Source organism: Protopterus annectens, chromosome 1.part0, assembly GCF_019279795.1.
Source record: "Protopterus annectens isolate FY-2018-M chromosome 1.part0, PAN1.0, whole genome shotgun sequence".
NCBI lineage: Eukaryota > Metazoa > Chordata > Ceratodontiformes > Protopteridae > Protopterus > Protopterus annectens.
Genome location: NC_056725.1, coordinates 1,798,880,708 through 1,798,901,398, shown reverse-complemented (window position 1 = coordinate 1,798,901,398; position 20,691 = coordinate 1,798,880,708). Strand labels below are relative to the sequence as shown.

General features: G+C 40.7%; 1 protein-coding gene across 4 annotated transcripts in view; it reads left to right on the top strand.

Moving 5' to 3' along the window:
• The window catches only part of UTRN (utrophin), a 4,744,936-nt gene that overhangs the window by 4,583,263 nt on the left and 140,982 nt on the right, over positions 1 to 20,691 (top strand). For all 4 annotated transcript variants that reach the window (XM_044069601.1, XM_044069592.1, XM_044069610.1 and 1 more), the window contains one exon: positions 18,261 to 18,498. In XM_044069601.1, the coding sequence (XP_043925536.1) occupies positions 18,261 to 18,498 (238 nt within the window). The remainder of the gene's footprint in view (positions 1 to 18,260; positions 18,499 to 20,691) is intronic.

Below are 20,691 nucleotides of genomic sequence, written 5' to 3'. Positions count from 1 at the left end.
GTCTGTCATTCGACACCCATGTAGCTAAAGTAGTTAGGAAGACCTTCTACATTGCCCACCTTATCATGAAGGGATTCTCATCTAGATCAAGGGAGGTCATAGTCTCCCTATACTCATCACTCATCAGACCAATGATTGAGTACAATGCCCCATTCGGAATGTATCTGACCCGACACTTGCAGCAGCTGGAGGCCACAAAAGTTCCTCACCAAAAGGATAAAGGGTCTCAAACATCTGTCCTATGCTGCCCGACTGAAAGAACTCCAGCTCTATTCAGTACACGCTGCTCAGAGGTGACCTTTGCCTAACATACAAGGCCATGTCAAACCCAGATTTGATGAATATGCTTCACCTCAAAAATCTAGATCCGTCAGAGCCACAAGGGCGGGAGACGTAAACCTCGACACGGCTATTAATAGGACATGCTGGAGGGATAGATTCATCACCCAAAGACTCCCTATGCTGTGGAATAAAATCCCGGTATATGTGAGGCAGAGCACCTCGCTGGCCTTGTTCAAGAGAAATCTTGACCAATGGATGGGAGATCGCAGATATACCCCAGGGATTACCTCAGTGTCACTGCTCAACAGAGGCACAGCAAAATAATGGGTATAGTTCCCCATACTAAAGGGGTGGCGTAAGCCACAAAACTATGGGCTAGGCTTGTAAATGCCCTCGGGCAGATAGCCTAGTATGAACCTATGAACCTATGAAAAGTAGTAATTGTATCTCCTGGTTGTGTCCTTTTAGCAGTATTAGTCTTTTTATTTTGTAAGCCATATTCCGTCTCTCCAGCAGATGTGCTGTAGTCTTTGGAACGAGGTAAAGCATGCAAAAGCTGACTTATGAACAAACCACGTCTTAGTAGTTCGTGTATTCGTTCTTTTTTTAATAAAATATTTCAGCAGCATGCTTTTTGGTGGTGGTGTTTGGAGGGAGGTGTTCCGGCTACTGTTTCTTTTGTTTTTTCAGGTACCTTCAAACAATATAACCTGAGGTGTTCCATTAGACAGTGTCTATTTCTCTACTCATATCATTTTATTTGGTTATTCGAAAGAAAGAAAGCCCCTGTGTTTGGATCCCCTTTTATACAGTTGGCATTGCAGCTTTGCCTACTTGCTCTCCATGTATACTTATTCTGAGGATCTGCAGTACAGTTTTCTGACTGATTCTTTTCATGTCTGTTATTTGCTGTGGCTTGGATGTTTATGTAGGACCTGAGAAAAATTCAGCAGGATTTTCTTGCAGAGACTAACTTAGTTTATCCTTCCCTGTTTGGGATAAGTACTTGGGAATTATTCAAATAAGTTGAGACCTGGTGGCTGATATTAACTCAAAGAATATAGTTCACTGGCGTTCTTAGTGTTTCACTGTTGCAGTCATTACATTTGGGTAGTCTGCTGGCAGGTTGCCGTCAGTCGGCCTGATTAACAAAGTCTTGGGTCCTGCGTCGGTTGCTGTCCCTTCTTCCATGACATCAGGTCGTCAGGGGTATAAAACATGCAGCCGACGCCATTACATCAGTCTTTCTTGCTGTGCGGTGCCCGAAGCAGAAGCAGTTCGTAAGTGCCAGTCGGCAGACTCCTGAAATTTTCAGAACCGAAGTCTTCAACTAAAAGCTAAGTACCCCGTTGGGGAAGCTTTTTCTTGTTCCTTACCGATGTCAGTAAAAGTTAATAATTGCTTTACTTGTGGGAAGCAAATACCTCATAAGGATTTTCATTTGTACTGTATTCCTTGCCGAGGCCCTGACCACAATGTACCATGCTGTCGGCTTTGTGCTAAATTTAATCAATGCATTATTCAACGTCGGTATGTTTTTGCTTCTAAATATTTTGGCTCACGATTTAATTATCCAGAAATGTCGTCAGTTAGCAATCCGACTACCGGAACACCTAAAAAATTTAAAGAAAAAGACAGAGACAGGCCGTCGAGGTCCAAAATTGGCGACAACGCTTCTCCTAAGCCAGTTGCCAGTTCACTGGTACTCAGTGAGGGGCTTTTGCAGCCCCTGATACCCACTACTTCTGATTCGTAGGCCTCTACTGAGACCCATTCAGAGTCGGTATGCCGCGAGATGCTTCAATTATGGAACCCGCGGACGTCTCTACCTTAGATGGGTCCAGAGCCACTGTGCAGGCACTGGCTTCTGAGGGTGTTTTCAGGCCTACAGATTTGTACATTAGACCGACGCCATCTTCAAATCTAAGGCCAAAATCTAAATCTGTCTCCAAAAAACTGACGCCTGATCCACATGTACAGGCCCCTATGCCTAAAAAAAAATGATCAAAATGACTGAAGATTTAATTACTCTGATCAGGGGTAGCCAAACCCCCTCCTCCTAAGAGGCCTAGGCAAGACATTGATTATGAATCTTCTGAACAGGATTCTATTTCTTTTGACTCTTCTAATGAACAGGATTTGTTTATACGTAATTATGAGGACTCTGATGCAGAAGATTCCATTCCTTTGCTTCTCCCACTGAGGATTTTTCTTTTGGGGGAACTTTACATGCCTTAAGGGAACATTTCCACTGGGAAAGTCAGGATTTCCCTGAATCTAAAAAGAGACTTTGGGATTTTCTTCTTCTTCCTCAGCATAGGCCTTTGGCTATACCTCCTATTCTAGACATTGTTGATGTTTTTTTCAGAATCTAGTATGGCTCCTGACTCTCTGCCTCCAGCTCCTTGTAAGCCGGACAGATACTACAGGGTTCCTGACTCCCACAAATTCCTTTTCAAAAATCCGATTGCTGATCCTGAAACCATTTTTCAGGGTCCCAAGGGCATTAAGGCCTCTACTGCTAAAAATCCTACCCCTTCTGATAGAGATAGATGGGGTAGGAAAGTTTACACGTCTGCAACCTTGTCAATCAGGGCTTTAAACTGTCAATTTCATATGTTTAAATATCAACAGCATATCATGGGACTGCTTAAACAAAAAATGATGTTAATTTCTGACTGTGTGGAAATAAAGATTTACAGGATTTATTGCATTCAGCTGAACAAATTGGAAAACATACTTTGCAATGTGGTTTTGATTCTTTGGAGACCTCTTGCAGGGCTGCTGTAACTGGCTCTGTGCTAAAAAGGCATGCTTGGCTCAAAGAGAAAACTCTGCCTGATCATATTAAAGCAAAATTGTTAGATGCTCCTTTACAACAGGGCCGTCCCTTTGGTAATAAGGCTGAAGAAGTTTTAAAAAAGATGGAAGATAAAGCTAAATCTGTGTAAACTGTGAAAGATTTCTTTCAAGTGCAACCTCCAAGATTTAGTAGGCACTGGGCTACTAAGAACTTGTCCTTCCCAGTTCCTTCGAGAGCCACTCAAGTCAAACCCAGACATTCCAAAGGCTCCAGGTTTCAGTCACAAGGGACTTTTAGAACAAAACAATGGGGTGCCTCCACCTCCAAATCTGGAAACAACAAGGCACCTCCCTATGGTAAACAGTCTCAATGACTTCCCTCTACACTTACCAATCACTTACCTTTTAGCCGGCCCATTTTGGGGGAAAACTGGCACTTCATGCGAGAAACTGGCAACTTATAACCCAGGACAAATGGGTTTTAAATATAGTATCCCAGGGATACAGATTTAATTTCCACACGTTGCCAATCCCAAACGGATGGCCAGACCTGCCCCCAAATCAGTGGGCAGAGGCCCAGAAACGAGTACTGTCCCTCATGAACATGGGGGCTATTCAACCAGTACCAGAAGAGGAAAAGGGACAAGGTTTCTATTCAAGACTTTTCCTGGTACCCAGAAAAGACAAATCATGGCATCCAATTCTGGACTTATCTACTCTAAACACATTTCTGGACATTCCAGAATTCAGGATGCTGACTCTTCAGCAGTTACTTCCTATGCTAGGCAAAGATGCCTGGTTGGTAACTCTAGACTTAAGAGGCTTACCTGCATATCCCAGTCAGGGAATCTTGCAGAAGATACCTCCGCTTCAAAGCAGGCTACTTGCATTACCAGTTCTCTGCACTGCCCTTTGGCTTATCTACTGCACCCAGAGTCTTCACAAAGTGCCTGGCTTCAGTAATTGCATTTTGCAGGCAAAGAAATATTCAAATATATCCATATCTGGACAACTGTCTAATTCAGGCAGAAAACAAGGACATTTTTCTAAAACATCTGGCATTTATAAAAAGGGTTCTAACATGTCTAGGGTACACCATAAACAAAAAGAAATCACAACTGGTACCCTCTCAAAAAATTACATTCCTGGGTGCAAGCTGCCCAGAAGGCTTACCTTATGCCAGAAAAGCAAATTCATTTGGTAACTTACTTCAAACAGGTGGCCACAAAAACCCTGGTATCTGCAAGACAAATTCTGCAAGCCTTGGGGTTAATGGCCTCCTGCATTCTTCTAATTCCATATGCAAGACTGCATATGAGGAAACTTCAGTGGTACTTAAAAAGTTTATGGAGTCAACATTGTCACAGCCTGGAAACAATGATTCCTATCATGCCTTGCCTGCAACTAGAGTTCCTATGGTGGGCAGAGGCCTGCCACCAAAACAAGGGACTGCCATTCACTCCAGCCCCTGCCGCACAAACCTTAACTACAGATGCATCAGACTATGCTTGTGGGGCTCATCTGGCAGGGAAGTGCATTCCGGGCAAATGGAGACCAAATCAAATGCACCTTCATATCAATCAGAAAGAGATGCTAGCTGTACAGAATGCACTGACAGCCTTCAAGAACTGCTTTCATCCAGGACAATGAATGATAAAGACAGACAACACCACAGTTATGTGGTACATAAACAAACAGGGGGTACACACTCTTACCCCCTTTGCAGACTTGCCATGGCATTGTGGAACATGGCCTTGACCTATCAGATACATCTGCAAGATCAGTTCCTGCCAGGAAAGCTAAATACTCTGGCAGACGAACTAAGCAGAAATCTTATGGACCCGCACAAATGGAAACTGGAACCACAGATTTTCAGCATGTTGACATGCAAATGGGGGAATCCAGACATAGATATTTTTGCCTCACCCCAGAACTGTCAGTTGGACAAATTCTGCACAAGGACTCATCACAAAAAAGCCTGGAAAGTGGATGCTCTATCATTCAGCTGGAAAAAAGTATCAGTTTATGCTTTTCCCCTCTCTGCTTCTGCTCTCCAAAGTACTATTAAAAGTCAAACAGGACAAACCAAAAATTATTCTGATTGCTCCAGATTGGCCTCGCCAACACTGGTATCCACTCCTGCGCAATGTGTCACACCCTTGACCGTGGCACCTGCCTCAGACACCTTACTTACTGTCTCAGCAGAACAACCAACTTCTGCCCACTCCGCTCCAAACTTTGAATCTTGCAGCGTGGCTAATCACCTAAATTCACCCTTAGCATTCCTCAGCAAACCTGTGATGGATGTCATTTGGGAGGCGCGAAGGCCTAGTACTAGAAAATCTTATGCTGACAAATGGAAAAGATTCTGTGCCTGGAATCAATCACTAGAAATAAGCACAGCAGTGCCCAATATTCCTCAGACTTTACAATACTTAACTAAGATGCTTCACAAGGGCCTGTCCTTTTCTTCCATAAAAATCCATGCCTCAGCCATTTCAGCTCATTACAACTCAGAACCTCCCCTCTTCTCTCATCCTGTGCTAAAGCAGTATCTCAGAGGGGCCAAAAACTTAAGCCCACCCAGGAGAGCTCCAACCCCTGCCTAGGACCTCAATTTTGTATTGGAAAAACTCACTCTCCCTCCTTTCAAGCCAGCTGCTACTGCAGACTTAAAATTTCTCTCCTGGAAAACAGCTTTCCTTTTAGCAGTCACTTCAGCTTGAAGGATTTCTGAATTACAGGCTCTTATGGCAGTGGAACCTTTCATTATTTTTCATGCGGACAGGGTGTCTCTCAGGACAAATCCATTCTTCATGCCTAAGGTGGTATCTAGTGTGGCTCTTAATCAGACCATTCATTTGCCAACTTTCTTTCCCAGTCCACAGAACAAGGGGAGCGGATTCTGCATTCATTGGATGTACACAGACAACTTAGATTTTACTTAAATCTCTAAGAAAATTTGAACTACTAGTGGCATTTGCTGCAGGGGCAGAGGGAAAGGCTATTTCAAAGCAGACTATTTCCAAATGGATAAGCGTCTGTATTCGTTTCTGATATATGCACCAAACATTACCATTCACCTTTCTTCTCTAAATCCAGAGCTGGCTTTGCCACTGCTGTCCTGCAGGGCCTTATAGCTGGTCCTAATGCTGTATAAATCCATCCTCCCAACCATAGCTTTATGATTCTACCCAAATGTGTAATGACTGCAACAGTGAAACACAAAGTACATAGTACAGTTGTGTACACTTACCATAAATGTAGATGTTCGAGTGTATTCACTGTTGCAGTCCTGGTTACCCTCCCTCCAGCCCCCTGTTTTTCTCTTACTATACCTCTACTTTCTTTTACTATGTTTAAAGGCCTTTTTGGTGTATTTGCTTTTGTTTGGAGGTATATTTTTTGTGTTTTTAATTTTATATATATATATATATATATATATATATATATATATATATATATATATATATATTGCTCCCTATTTGGGGGGCACCTGAGATCTGGGGCAAGAAAAGCCGATGTAATGGCGTCGGCTGCATGTTTTATACCCCTGACATCATGGAAGAAGGGACAGCAAGTGACGCAGGCCCCAAGACTTTGTTAATCAGGCCGACCGAGGGCAACCTGCCAGCAGATTACCCAAATGTAATGACTGCAACAGTGAATACACTCGACCATCTACATTTATGGTAAGTGTACTCAACTATTGCTGCAGTCATTTTCTAGAGTGGGATTTTGGCTGCAGACAAGCATTTGTCTTTTGGTCAAGTTGTTAGAGCAGTACAGATGCTTCGTTTCAGCTGCTGGGTTATATCCCCCATGCCAGGGATAGAACAGGAAACTTGGTGTTGGGCAGAACAGGCAGCTCTGTCTTCAATAATACAGCCTCTTCTAATTGTACAAAATAATTGGACTGGAAAACAAAATGTTCAGAGCATCAGAAGCAATTAAGTACCCATGTTGACTTTGTGTTCTACTTGGTGTTAACTTGCTACGTTTTGCATTTTTTTCTGGTGATGTTATGGTTGCTGAAGAGTCACCAGCAGATGTACCTGCTAGTAGTTATTTTCCTCCTAAAGATTTTCATTTGCTGTATTTGTCATGTATGTCGCGTTTTCAGTTGCGCAAATTGCAAAATTTTCAGTGAAAGGACGTGCTGGTTGTTATACTCCTTCCTTTGGAGGCATGTGAATAAAGAAAAGTGTGTACCATCACTTTGCATTTCTTTCCTGCTGTTTTGTCTTTTTGATTTATTTTTTTCAGCTTTGTTAATGTCAGAACCATTGGTTACAAGTTCAGATGTTGACAAAAGATATCTTGCCCCAAAATAAGTACTTGCATTACTTGTAATATCTTGGATAGAGCCATCACTCTGAAGGCTACCTTTCCTTTTGCAGATTCAACCAGAATATATTTTGCTGCTTCAGAAACCGGAGGAAGAGGATCCCCCTTCATAATCAGATAATCAGAAAGGGAATTACTTTCTCACTTATCAGCATTGGAGGGGGGTGTTCTATTCATAGGTTCCTACTAGGCTGTTAACTCTAGAGGATGTTTAGAAGCCTACCCATGCATCCCCATTAAGTTTTTGTCCTTGTAATTTAAATATTAAATAATGCAGAGCAGCGGAACATTTACATTTTACTCCTTTCCTTAAGGGACAGGGGTTCTCTTTCACGGATGAATTTGCAGTTTCCCATCCAGTTGCCCAGATTATGTTTGACTAGAGCAAGAGCAGTACTTTGTTTTATGTGGAGAGGAAGAAGATTCCACACAAGTGCAATGCTGTGTCATAACACATCTTTTCCTCCAACATGTTCTGTTTATGTTGCAGAACAGATATCGATTTCTTAAGTGGGCTTTTATGCATTGTTTCCCAGATCCCTAGCTACGGGATCAATTTTTAGGGGCGCGTTATGAATGTGATAATTGCAGGGGATATTGTGCATGCTGAAGGACACATTTGTTCATTTCTTGGAATTTAAGTTTTAGTCAGTGGTTTTGACACCAGCTGTTTGTTTAGGAAGGCCACTGTTCGGAGAACATTGTGTCTTCTGGAGAGTTAAGAATGGCATCTAGATTACAGTCCTCGGGCAGCTTGGTCAGCCATAAGCCCTTAACACTGGCTTTGATCTCCAAGAAGTAAATACCAAAGAGGAGTGGCCCAAGGACATAACCCTGGAGTGCACTACTGGTGACAGGTCTTTTGGAGGAGATGAAGTCAGCCACCCTAATTTTACAGGTTTTAGTTGTGAGTTGTTTGCAGTGCTTTAGGTTACGTATGGATTTACATGTACAAGAGTTTTCTTTTTTATATATACATACATATATATATATATATATATATATATATATATACACATATACATATACATATATACACACACACACACACACACACACACACACACACACACACACACGCACACATACAATGTTCAAGTCTGGAATGGTATTAAATGCCTTTGCAAGATATAGGTATGTGGTATGTACTGATTTTCCTTTATCCATTGCTTCAATAACCTTTTTGAAGAAGTTGAATCAGTTTAAGTAGGCAGGATATTTTCTTGACAAAACAGAAGTGGTGTAGGTCAAGGATCTGCATTTGTCTGTTTAGCCCCAATGCTAGAAATTCCACAGAAAATTAAACAAGGCTCTGTCTTATCTGTAGAATCCTGGCAAAGTAACTCCCACTGTACTCTTAAACTGAATTTCTTAGGATGTTACTAGGCTATTGACGCAATTGTCTTTACAAGCCTAGCTGTTAAATCCCAATATAATACTAGATGAGAGGTATCGTCTCTGCCAAAGGTTTTTCTAGCAAGGACTACCCATGTCCAGTTGAGAAGCCAGGGCAATCCCCGGCAGAAATTTATGGTTTCCCATCCAGTCATCCAGGTTGTGCTTAAACAGGGTCATGGAGGTGCTTTGCTTGATATGGATTGGAAGCCTATTCCAGAGGAGTGGCAACTTCTCAGACATGTATCTGTTTCTCCAATAGGTCCTGTTTGTCGCATGCTAGATTGAGTTCCTTGGAAAAGATTGACTCTAGTCCCATTTGACTTACGGATACGCAGCATTTCCATTAGATATGGGTCAGACATAGCCCTGTAAACCAGACATAAGTCACCTCTAAGTAGTCTATACGCTACTGAGTACATTGACAGTGACTTCAGTCTGCCTGTGTAAGACACGTGCTGAAGACCCTGAATTTTCTTAGTTAGAAATCTCTGAGGTCTCTCAAGTTGCTGGAGGTATCTGCTATGGTGCATACCAAAGGAAGCATTGTATTCAGTAACAGGCTTGATGAGGGATGAGTACAGGTGGGGTTATATAACCTCCTTTTCTCTTGAGGTAATGCCTTTGCTAATCAGGTGAGCGACGTAGAATGCCTTCCTCACCACAGCTGACACATGGTGGTCAAAGTTAAGGTCACAGACAATGTGTTTTCCCAGGTCTCTCACTACTGAATTGGTATTTAGGGTATTATTGTTTATTTTATAATCAGCAGGGACATTGTCTTTATTGAAGGGATTAATGATGCATTTTTTAGCATTTAGTTTAAGACCATGTCTTTGGCACCAGTCACTGGTCTTTATAAGCCTCTTTTGAAGTATGCTGATATCGCTAGGGGATTCAGTGATGGCATGTAATTTGCAGTCTGTCAAACAAGAGAGCGACAAGCACTGACCCTTGTGAGACCCCACTGGTGACAAGTGTGCTGGTAGAGTTCAAGTCCCCCACTTTGTCTGATTGTTGTCAATCTGTGAGCCAGTTTGGAACCCACCTGACAACATAAGGGTTGATATTCGTCTGGGTTAGTTTGCCAATGATGCCTGAATGTTGGATAGTGTTGAAGGCCTTGGCCAAGTCAAGATAGGCTGTGTGCACGGATTTGCCCTTTTCTATGGCTCTGGTCATGTTCTTGAAATCCATCAGGTTTAGCAGGCATGACCTGCCCTTGACAAACCTAACTGGTACAGATGCAGGCTTTGGAGGTCACCTATATCTTTATTTATGAGGGCCATGATGTTTCGTTCCATTACCTTACAAATGAGCCTGGTTAAACTTAAAGGTCTATAGTTGCCCAGGTCTGTTGCCGAGCCGCCCTTGTGGAGGGGGATGGCAGTCACTTTTTTCCATTCAGTGGGGATAAAGCCAGTACTCCGTTTGTGCTTGAATAGAGTGCCTAATGGAGTAGCTAGCTCTTGTTTTAGAATATTTTGAAAGCAGCCTGAAATGTCATCTGGTCCCATGGAAGCTGTACTCTTAGCCTTGCTCTTTGGAGATGCAAAGAGGAGGAGATGATGAAGACCTGGATTGTGGTATAAAACCCCAATAGGGCTAGCTAACCAGTGGTATGAACATTGGCTATAGATGATGGTCACCATTGATGTGACACCCTGACTTATGTATAAAATGGGAAAAGGGAGTTATGGATGGATGGATACTACAACTGTATAAATATTTATTTTTATGGCAGTCATATTAGACCAGCAAGTACATAGACTGTATGTTCACACAGTGCTATTTTTGTAATGTTTGACATTCATCTTTTTCAAAAATGTAACATGCTGGAGCTTTTCTCCTTGGGCCATCAGTGAAAATGGACTTATGGAAAGAATGACAATAAAGAAACAAGCCCCTCTTAACTACTTCTGTTTAACAAAAACAAATTAATTGTCAAATAATAGTTGTAATATTTGGTTAAAGTTCTTGTCCTTTTTTTTACTTTTGTGACCCTTTGTTAGTAAAGCAAGCAAAGAAAACCCAAAGAATTAACTGTGTGGTGTGAAATAAATCCAAGATAAGTGATAAGAAAGCACACACAGAAACACGACTGAATAAAACAACCCCACATAAAAAGGAACATATTTAATAGTAAAACTGGTAAGCTCTTTCGCTATATAAAATACACTCTTCAGACTAAAAGTGAGAACATACTGAAAAAAGTATATACCAAACCTCTAGCTAGACCGACAAAGGAACCAAAAAGTGAGAACATACAACATCCACATTTAAATAGTTACATCACTACCTTTTACACAACTAACCAATCATAGGAATCACATATTTAAAGATACAGGTACCTGATTTCTGTAACAGGTGAAACAAGAAACATACCTTAAGAAGTGTATAAAAGAAAAATCCAGCAAATAAAAATATATGTGTGCAGAAATTACTTCTTCCTCAAACCCCTAGATTTTAAAACTGGGCGTAGAGGGCTATGTTCATTTAATCCATGACCCTTATGGGACTGCAGAGATATTACCCATCTAATCTCTCAACTCCTTTTCTACATCCCCCATTCTAATGACTTTCCCCACCACATTGTATAGCTATAAACAAACAGTTGTCAAAGTAATAGTTTGTTGTAATGTTTGGTTAAAGTTCTTGTGTCATTTTTTGCCTTTTGTGACCCTATGTTAATAAAGTTTAGCCCATTATTACTTATGGAAACCTTTCTCTGGTGCCTAGTTCTTTTAACGATTCTCATTGAAACCTGCCTTTTGTCTGGAATGCGTAACATTTTTGGCATTTGTTAAAATGTCTGGCTTGGAAAACTGTTGCATTAGTTATTTCATCATTCAAAAGAACATTTGACCTTCAGGTGTTATGGTGCAAAGATCCTCACCTTATTCTCCATGAGGGAAAACTTCCTTCTAATAATCCCACATTTCTACCATAGGTTTTGCTAGAATGTGATTTAAATTAAATGTTTCACTTTCCCTTTTTCCCAGGGATCTAATCTTGGTGAGAGTTTTTTAGACAAACTCAGTGAAAAGTGTATTTTAATGTGCACTGCGTTGAAAGAAAACTGGTTCCTGTAATTCCTAGCAACTTTTGGTTTCCATTATTACTGAGAGGAGGAGGATAACTCGGTCCTAAAACAAATTACGTTGTGTTATATCATGGTGCTGCATAGTGCTTAAACCCTTGCCAGGCCGCTTAAAGCCTTTTGAACTTGAACTGCTGCTACTTCTAATGCACTTCAGTAAGTTTTTTCTCAGTAGATTTTTGATGCTGCAGTCTGATGTAACAAGTATACCTTTGTTAAACATTATCGCCTAGACAATACCTGTATGCAGAGTCGATATTTATGGACTTTTATCCTAATTCACGGCATCCGCCTGATTTGTTTAAACACCTGTTTGTAGATTTGTGTAGGGTGCTCTGATGTCTAGTCCATGTAAGATAGTTTTGTTATAAAGTAATCAATGCAAGTCTAGATCTTTGTGGACTGAAAGTAGAAAGGTCTGTGCTCTCTCCATCTTTTGAGTTGGCTTCATATACCGAGTTAGTGTACATTTCCTCCCTTCTCATTTTGATGGTCAAGAGCTGAAAGTGGGAGGGTGCTTTCAGTGTGTGCGTGTGCGAGATCACCTGAAAAAAGAAAGTGTGTTTGAGGAGATGGAGACTTGAATTTACCATGAGTGCTTTAGGAGAATTGCATAGTTGAAGATTCTTCTGATCTCAGTGGGTAAAGTAATGGATTTTTGATTGCAGCATAACAGGACATTCTGGTCTGGCAGGCTCCTTGTTGTAATTCCAAGAGCTGTAGTTGTGAGTCCCAGAATTAAGAGGAAAAAATGGCAAAGCTAAAGGAAAACTGAATGGCAACAATTGCGTTTTCCTTTAGAGTTATTTTACAACCCCCCCCCCCACTCCGTGCCCCCATACAGGCTGCATTCTTTATATATATATATATATATATATATATATATATATATATATAGATAGATAGATATATATATATATAGATAGATAGATATATATATATATATATATATATATATATATATATATATATATATATATATAAAACTCATACCTGGGAAAAAGGAGGCTACTATGAGACACAGAGATCTTGGACTTGGTATTTGAAAGTTCTCATTTTTATATGTTCAGACTTCGTATTCTATGAAGTGCAGGTACGAATTTTGGAATTTAAAACTGTTACTATTCTGGATGGCATTATTGTGGTGACATAAGAACTGCAGGTAAAGAACTGCCTATGTAATGGGAATTCCTGAGGTTGTTTGCTGTTAGGTCAGCATGTCTGACATTTTACATGATTTCTCAAGACCAACAAGCTCACATTTATATCATTAAACTTGCTAGATTTTGATGGTGAATTAAAAACCGGAGGATGCATTTTTATTTTTATTGTTATATATTTATGCAAGTAAACTTGGTCCCAGCTGCTTAGAGGACACACAGACAGATGGTCAAAATAGAGGCAAAGGTGGGCAGGCATGCATGTGTATCAAACATTTGATACCCTGGGTCCTGGTTTTAACTGAATTTTCAAGTACTTAATAATTACTTCATAAATTAACATGGAAGTTAACACTCCTTATTCAATTCATTCCAGAAAATGGATTTACTTTAGTAGTTTTGGAGTTGCATATCCCTACATGCTGCCTGCATTTATCTGTATTTGCAAGCTACGTGTCCTGTTTTCACATTTACAGATGAGTGCTTAATTTTTTTATGACTGTATGGTTTTGCAACAGTTGTTGTCCAGTGGCTTGAAAACAGTCATTTTTGTCTGTCTTGACTGTCTGTTTATGAGTTGAATACAGGAGAGGTGAACTGATTATTTGACCCTTTTCTAATTAGACCCAGGTTCCAAGCAGCACAGTAGGCAAGAGTCAGTATTCAAAGTAATAGAAACCGTTCTACAATGTAAGGGGATTACTTTCTTATTTTAAGTAAGAAAGTGATCTGTGACGCACATTACATAAGTTTTGATAATGCTCTAGATTTAATTTGTATGCTGATATCAAAAGTAAGTATTCTTATGCAATTAGTTTTCCCTTTTTGTGTTTTGCCTTATGGAAAATGTTCACTAGTCTCAAGGTTAAAAAATAAATTTCATCGTGTGTAGCTGGCTCAACCAGTACTTTATGCCTGTACCATGAACCAGTGCCCCACCCCCTTATCTCTTCAAGTGAACCTCTTATGGGATGGTATAGATAGCTTCACTGTACGATGGAATTGGCAACTATGCAGAGTTCTACACCAATGCTTTATACAAACACCTGTATAACTGCATTGGCTCGGCCGTACTCGATAGGACTAAAACAAGCTCTTCCAGAAGAGCAAACCTGCCTGGTGGACAACTGCCATTAACAGGCTTTACAACAAGAGGAAGAAATTGTTCTGTAAGAGTAAAAGGAAGTGAGCCCCAAACTGGAAACACTCCCTCCTCAGCTTAAACAAGTGAATAAGACTTCTTGTGAAGTCCTCCAAAGCAAACTATGAATCGACAGTATATTCCTAAACTAGGGACAACCGTAAGGCATTCTTTAGTTACATCCGTAACCTAAAAGGAAAGGCCCAGATTTGTGCTGAACTGGTAGTTAATGATGCCATATATACTGAGCTTGTGGACATAGAACCTGTCGGCCCACAGGTTCTGTGAAAACTTCACTCCCCTGTTCCCGCCACATGTACCCCATGACATCCCTACCACCTGTCCTCTACCATGTATCTCTAAAGTGTAGGTCATAGAGTTCCTCTCCAAGACGAAAAACACGGCATCTGTGAGACCTGATAACATCCCAGGCTGCATCTTACACAGGTTCAAACAAGAGTTAGCAACACCACTGGGTTATTCTTTTCAGTCATAGTCTAAGCACAGGCTTCTTCCCAGCTGAATGGAGCATGGCCACCGTTATTCTCTTGCACAAAGGTGGTGCTTCCACTGACCCCGGGAACTACAGACCTATTAGCCTGACTAGCCCTATCTGCAAGGCCATGGAGCAAGTCATCATGGACCTTATAAACAAAGATATAGGTACTGTCCAGTCACTTGACCATGTTTGGATTTGTGAAAGGGAGATCATGCCTGTTACTTCTTTGAGACAGTCACCAAGGCCTTGGATGAGTGGAAATCTGTGCATACAACCTACCTAGACTTGGCCAAGGCATTTGACATTGTCCCCCACTCAGGCATCATTGACAACCTCACCCAGGTAGGTATCAACCCTTATATCGTTAGATGGGTCACTAACTGGCTCACTGATAGGACACACACAGTCAAAATAGGGGAATCCACCTCCAGCAGCAGACCTGTAACCAGTGGTGTTCCACAGGGATCAGTCCTGGGATCTCTACTTTTTGGGCTCTATTTCTCCAAAGTACAAGCAAAGACTAAAGGTCTGTGGCTGACAAAGTTTGCTGATGACTGCAAACTGGCGCAGTCATAGAATCTCCACATGATGTCAACATCCTACAAGAGGGTCTTACACAAACAAATGATTGGAGTCAAGTCATGGCCTTAAACTCAATGCAGGAAAAATGTGTTATCATCCCTTTAGATAAGAATGATGTTCCTGCTAACTACCACATCAGTAACAGTACCCTAAGTACTCAGTGGTGAGAGACCTGGGCACACAGGTTGACAGCAATCTTACCTTTGATCACCATGTCTCCACAGTGGTAAGTAGGGCATTCTATATCGCTCATCTCATAAGTAAGGGGATTGCCTCCAGAAAAAAAGAAGTTATAACCTCCCTGTACTCTTCCCTCATCAGGCCAATAATTGAGTACAATGCCTTTGGTATGTACCTTTCCAGGCACCTGCAGCAGTTGGAGAAACCACAAAGGTCCTTCATAAGGAAAATTCAAGGTCCTCAGCATTTGTCGTATGTGGATCATCTGAAATCACTGTCATTTTATTCTGCTTCATGCAGATTATTCAGAGGCGATCTCTGCCTTGCAAACAAGGCAATCTCTGACCCTGCTTTATTGGAAATGCTGTATATCCACAAGTCAAATGGTACATGGGTTACTCACTCTAAAGACCTTAACCTGGTATGTGACACTAATAGAACCTGCTGGAGGGACAGATTTGTCTCCCAGAGATTACCACAGCTTTGGAACAGACTCCCACTTCATGTCAAACAGAGCACTTCATTGGCCCTCTTCAAACCCAGTCTGGACGATTGAATGGGTAATTGTAAATTCACCCAGGAGTCCACCTGTTTCACTCTTGGACACTGGCATTAGGTGCTAATTGTGGAAACAAGGGTCGAACTTGGCTAGGCTTGTTATGAAGATAAAAAGCACTTTACTGTATTAAGCAGTTTAGCTTATTAGAATCAGATCCACCCCATGGGAGTTCCACTGAAGAGCAAAAAAAGTAATGTGGATGTACCTTCCACTGGCACACTAATCAGGTGGCCAGGTGTATGACAAATGTAGCAAATAGTTGCCACAGTTTACATCCTGACTGCATGAGGTGTCACAGCATTTATGTTTTAGTTAAAAAATATATACTTTAAAACTGTGGCAAACTGATTGCTACAATTTAGACTACACACAAAGTGCTACAATGCTCAGGATTGACTGCAAATGCAGTACTGGCTTTTAAAACACAGTGTTGCATTAAAGAGAGATTGAGAACAGTTGATTGCACCCAGCGCACACACACTTTGCACTTGGGACGGTTGTCCTTCTCGTCCCCACCCTAGCTACACTGTACACTACTGTCCTCGGTACTAGGTTACATTGAGTGTGTGCGTCTGTCTATACTTGGGTTTTTGTGTATTTGTGTGTGTGTGTGTGTGTGTGTGTGTGTGTGTGTGTGTGTGTGTGTGTGTGTGTGTATATATATATGTATCTGTACATATATACCACCAGATTAGAGTTGAGCAGTCTGAAAGGATGCACCATTAAAAATGTGTAAGAAAAAGTTTGATTCTTGTGATGTCAGCATGTCTTCTTTTGTTACTTTTGCATAAATCAAAGCAGTAAGATCAGCCGTACGTAGAGCAGCATTTGTTTAAAGGTGATTTAGCAGGTAAGGAGTGATATCAAGTTCTGGTGCATAGTTACTGACACATGAGTAGCCTCGATAATTTGTGCATATGCACATCAGTGACACACCTCACATAATCGTTTAGCTGAAGCAAAGCGTTCGGTACATCGCTGCATCTCAAACTGGACAAAAATGAAACATCTGGACCATCTTTTCATCCCCTATTACATATTGGAAATGTTACTTTATTTACCTTTGTAGCAGCTTCCTCATGACTGCTGTCAACTTTTAACTAATGCAAAATTGACATCATTACTTTAAGCACTCCTTTGGTGCTGCGGTAGCGTTGTCGCCTCACAGTAAGACGTTGTCCTGTTCGATTCTCAGCTAAAGTGTCTTCTGTGCGGAGACATGTGTGAATGGGCGTACCTTCATTGAAGGTTGTGCGTCAGGTCTGGCAAGTCTGTACGTAAAAATCTACTGCCAATCATTAGCGGACCGGAGTTCTGCTGTGGCGACCCCTAACTGGGAAAAGCCGAAAGATACAACAACAACAACAACAACAACAACTTAAGCACTCCTTTTAGGATTTTGTAAAACCTATTACTCATCATCTCTAATGTAGAATATATTATTGTGATTGTCATTGCTTATGAATGTTTTTATTAAATTCAGACTGTTTTCTTCCCCGGTCCCCTCTCTAACTGTTCTGTTCTCAGTAGGGTTGTCTAGTTAATGAAGTGTGGAAAGAGGAGAAAGGTGTGGACCGTGTAGCATCACCTAACAAGGGACTGTAATATAAACAGAAGAGTGGTGAATACTGTTTTCTTCACAGGATGAGGCATGTAGCCTGCTGCTGAAAGGACTGAAAGCCGTCAGTTCCAGTAATAAAAAATAAGTCCCGGTTGCTGTCTCCTCTGCTTCTCTGTCATCATGTAGTAGTACAATTTACAGATAAAGCATTATGTTTTAGAACAAAGTGATAATGTATTCATCATCATATTCCAGGTAGACCTGTACTGTCATCTGAAAGGTCATTAAAACAAAGAAAAGAAACACAAGGAAGGAATAAAGTATAAAACAGCCTTTGGGGGTATTTCCATATGAGATGCAAGCTGAAACATAATCTGCCAGACATAGAATTTTACAGCTAATAGTTTCTCATAGACATTCATATTTACATAAGCTGGTCTGTTCGGATGCAGGAAACATAGCCATTTGTTCTACAACTCCTTTGAGATAGTGCTGAAGATATGTTAGTGGTATGTAACGAAAACTATATTAAAATAAGTGGGCTATCTTAGCAGTTGTTCATCTTTTGACTTTTAAACTTTACACTTATAAAATTGTAACTTTATGCTGCTGAAAGACTTTTTTATTTTTCTGTCTTCTAATATAATTTTAGGAATCTTCAAGACGAATATGAGACATTGAAGGAAGAACACCTTCATCGAAGTCTCAACCCTGCTTCATTGGCCTCTGACGTTTTGCCACCACAAATTCCAGATGATGCCGAACTTCTTGCAGAGGCTAAACTGCTTCGACAGCACAAGGGACGGCTAGAGGCTAGGATGCAAATTCTAGAGGACCACAACAAGCAGTTAGAGTCCCAGCTCCACAGATTACGTCAGCTTCTGGAACAGGTAGTGTCAGCATTCCATTGTGATATCATTCAAAGACAAGGGTACTGTAGGAAAAGCGTGAGCTTTTTTGCAGCAGTAGCCATCTCTTGATGGAAGTTTAGTTTAAAATAAAAGAAGCCCTGTGGAGTAACACATAGCAGGGAGCTCCAGGAAAGCAGTCCAGTAGTATAGCACCCAAGGCTTGTAGGACTGGGCTTGATTCATGCAGCATCTGCTTGCTTGCTATTTAATTATGGCAAGTCCTTTAGAAAATGTTAGGCTGCCTGGTTACTTCTGAATAGAGGCATTTGCATGTAGTGTTTCTACCCTGGTTAACATGACTTGATTAAAACACTAATCTGTCTGGATCTTTGTCCTGGCAAATATTTTCTTCCTGACCAGTAAATAGTATGTTAAGACCTTTTGGGGGGGGGGGGGGGTCTACAATTTTAATATGCCTCCTACATGTAAGATATAAAAGCATCAGCAGTTTTTATGGGTCATTATCCTGTGCAAAGGACAAGCCATGGTTTCAGTTTCTTCATCTAGGAGAATGATAGGCTTTGGATAGAATGCATTGCTAATATTATTAAGTGTTACCTTGGCTTTACTTTAAAGTGTTCATTTTTACTTGGGTAAATACGCTGTTATAGTTTTAATGATATGTCCTTAAAAAAAGGCTGACACATCTTTACTGTGCATGTTTTCTTATGTTCATGGCTTAGGAAAAAAATCTTAAATGGTGCTGTAGCACCATTTGGTAGTAAGGAACAGTGACTAGGTACTGTAAATCTTTGTAATCACAATCTGAAACTCTGTAAATAACTTAAGTAATATGAGCTGCCATTATTTCATTGCATTCAGGCATCAGCTAATTTTGAAGAGGGCAGTGGATGGAAGTCACTGCCATGCCTGGAAGATTTATTTGTACTATGCTGTAGTTGTTGTGGTTATGACATTTGAATAAGCTGCATCTTGCTGGCCTGGATCCGATTTCCTAGAGGTCAACTTGCTTGCTGTGCTGACAGTAAAATGTAGTGGCTCAGTGATCTTTGTGCCTCCTCAGAATGTGAGATGAAAGTTAGGAAACGTACATATGTAGAGAAAAGGAGATCTAAAGTGTTCAAACACATTTCTGAATTATATGAAAAATAAAAGCAGACATTTGAATTATATAGTAACCCAGTATGGCAGTATTTGTCACCCCAGCTCTTCTCTTTCCTCTCTGTCCTGCATAGTTTCGTTTTCAGTAATTTGGAAGGATCTGACATACCCTACTCTTGCACAAAAATATTTAAAGTATGCTTGCCTTTTTCTTTGATTTTTTTTAGGTATTAAAATAAATTTTAATCGATTTTATAAGTGCAGTAAAGCACATAATTTGAACAGGTGACTTAGAGTAGTCATGAACCATAAATGCTTATCTGTCTCAGACTGTGCATCACCTTTGTCTAGTACCCGTCCGTCTGCATTGTACTGCTTGTAGTAGACTCCACATGCTTTGTTAAAATTGATGTGTGCAGTGCCAGGGTTTTGGGCTCTTGATTAACTGTGTTATACTTAATTTTCAGACAAATGATATCCTCTGTAGGGTAATAGGTTTCTCTTCTGACCGACAGACTTTGGTGGTTTGCCTTGTTTTATCAGTAACCCAATAAGTAGCCACTTGCCTTTTATGCTGGAAGACTGAAAGCATGTGGGTTCTATTCCCACTTTAGGTGACTGGATTGCTGCTCTCCTGAGTTGCCTTGCTGTGGGTGAGATGTTAAACCGAGGTCTCAACTACTTGAATTGATGGTAGCTCAGATGGATGTAAAAGATCCCACAACACCTATCAAAAAGAGTAGGGTTAGTTTCCTGATGCCCTGGACAGATGTCCACTAGTGGTATAAATATCACCTCGGATTTCTCCTGAAGAGTCCACTAACGTAGTGAGACTTACCCAATCAACAAACAATAAATAAAAAATGTTTGCATGACCAGTGAAGCCTGTTGTCTATTATGCTGCACTTGACTAAAATGCACATCGCTATATACATACTACTTTAATTCTTGAGGATGGTGTTACATGCACACTGCATTAATTCTTGACAATGGCTGCAATAACAAAGGCTGAGGAAAATGTTTAACTGGTGTGTGCTGTTATTAATCTGCCACCTTCCCACACTATAGTCTTTGTATATCTGCTAGTAACCTTTCTGCAAGTTCAGAGAT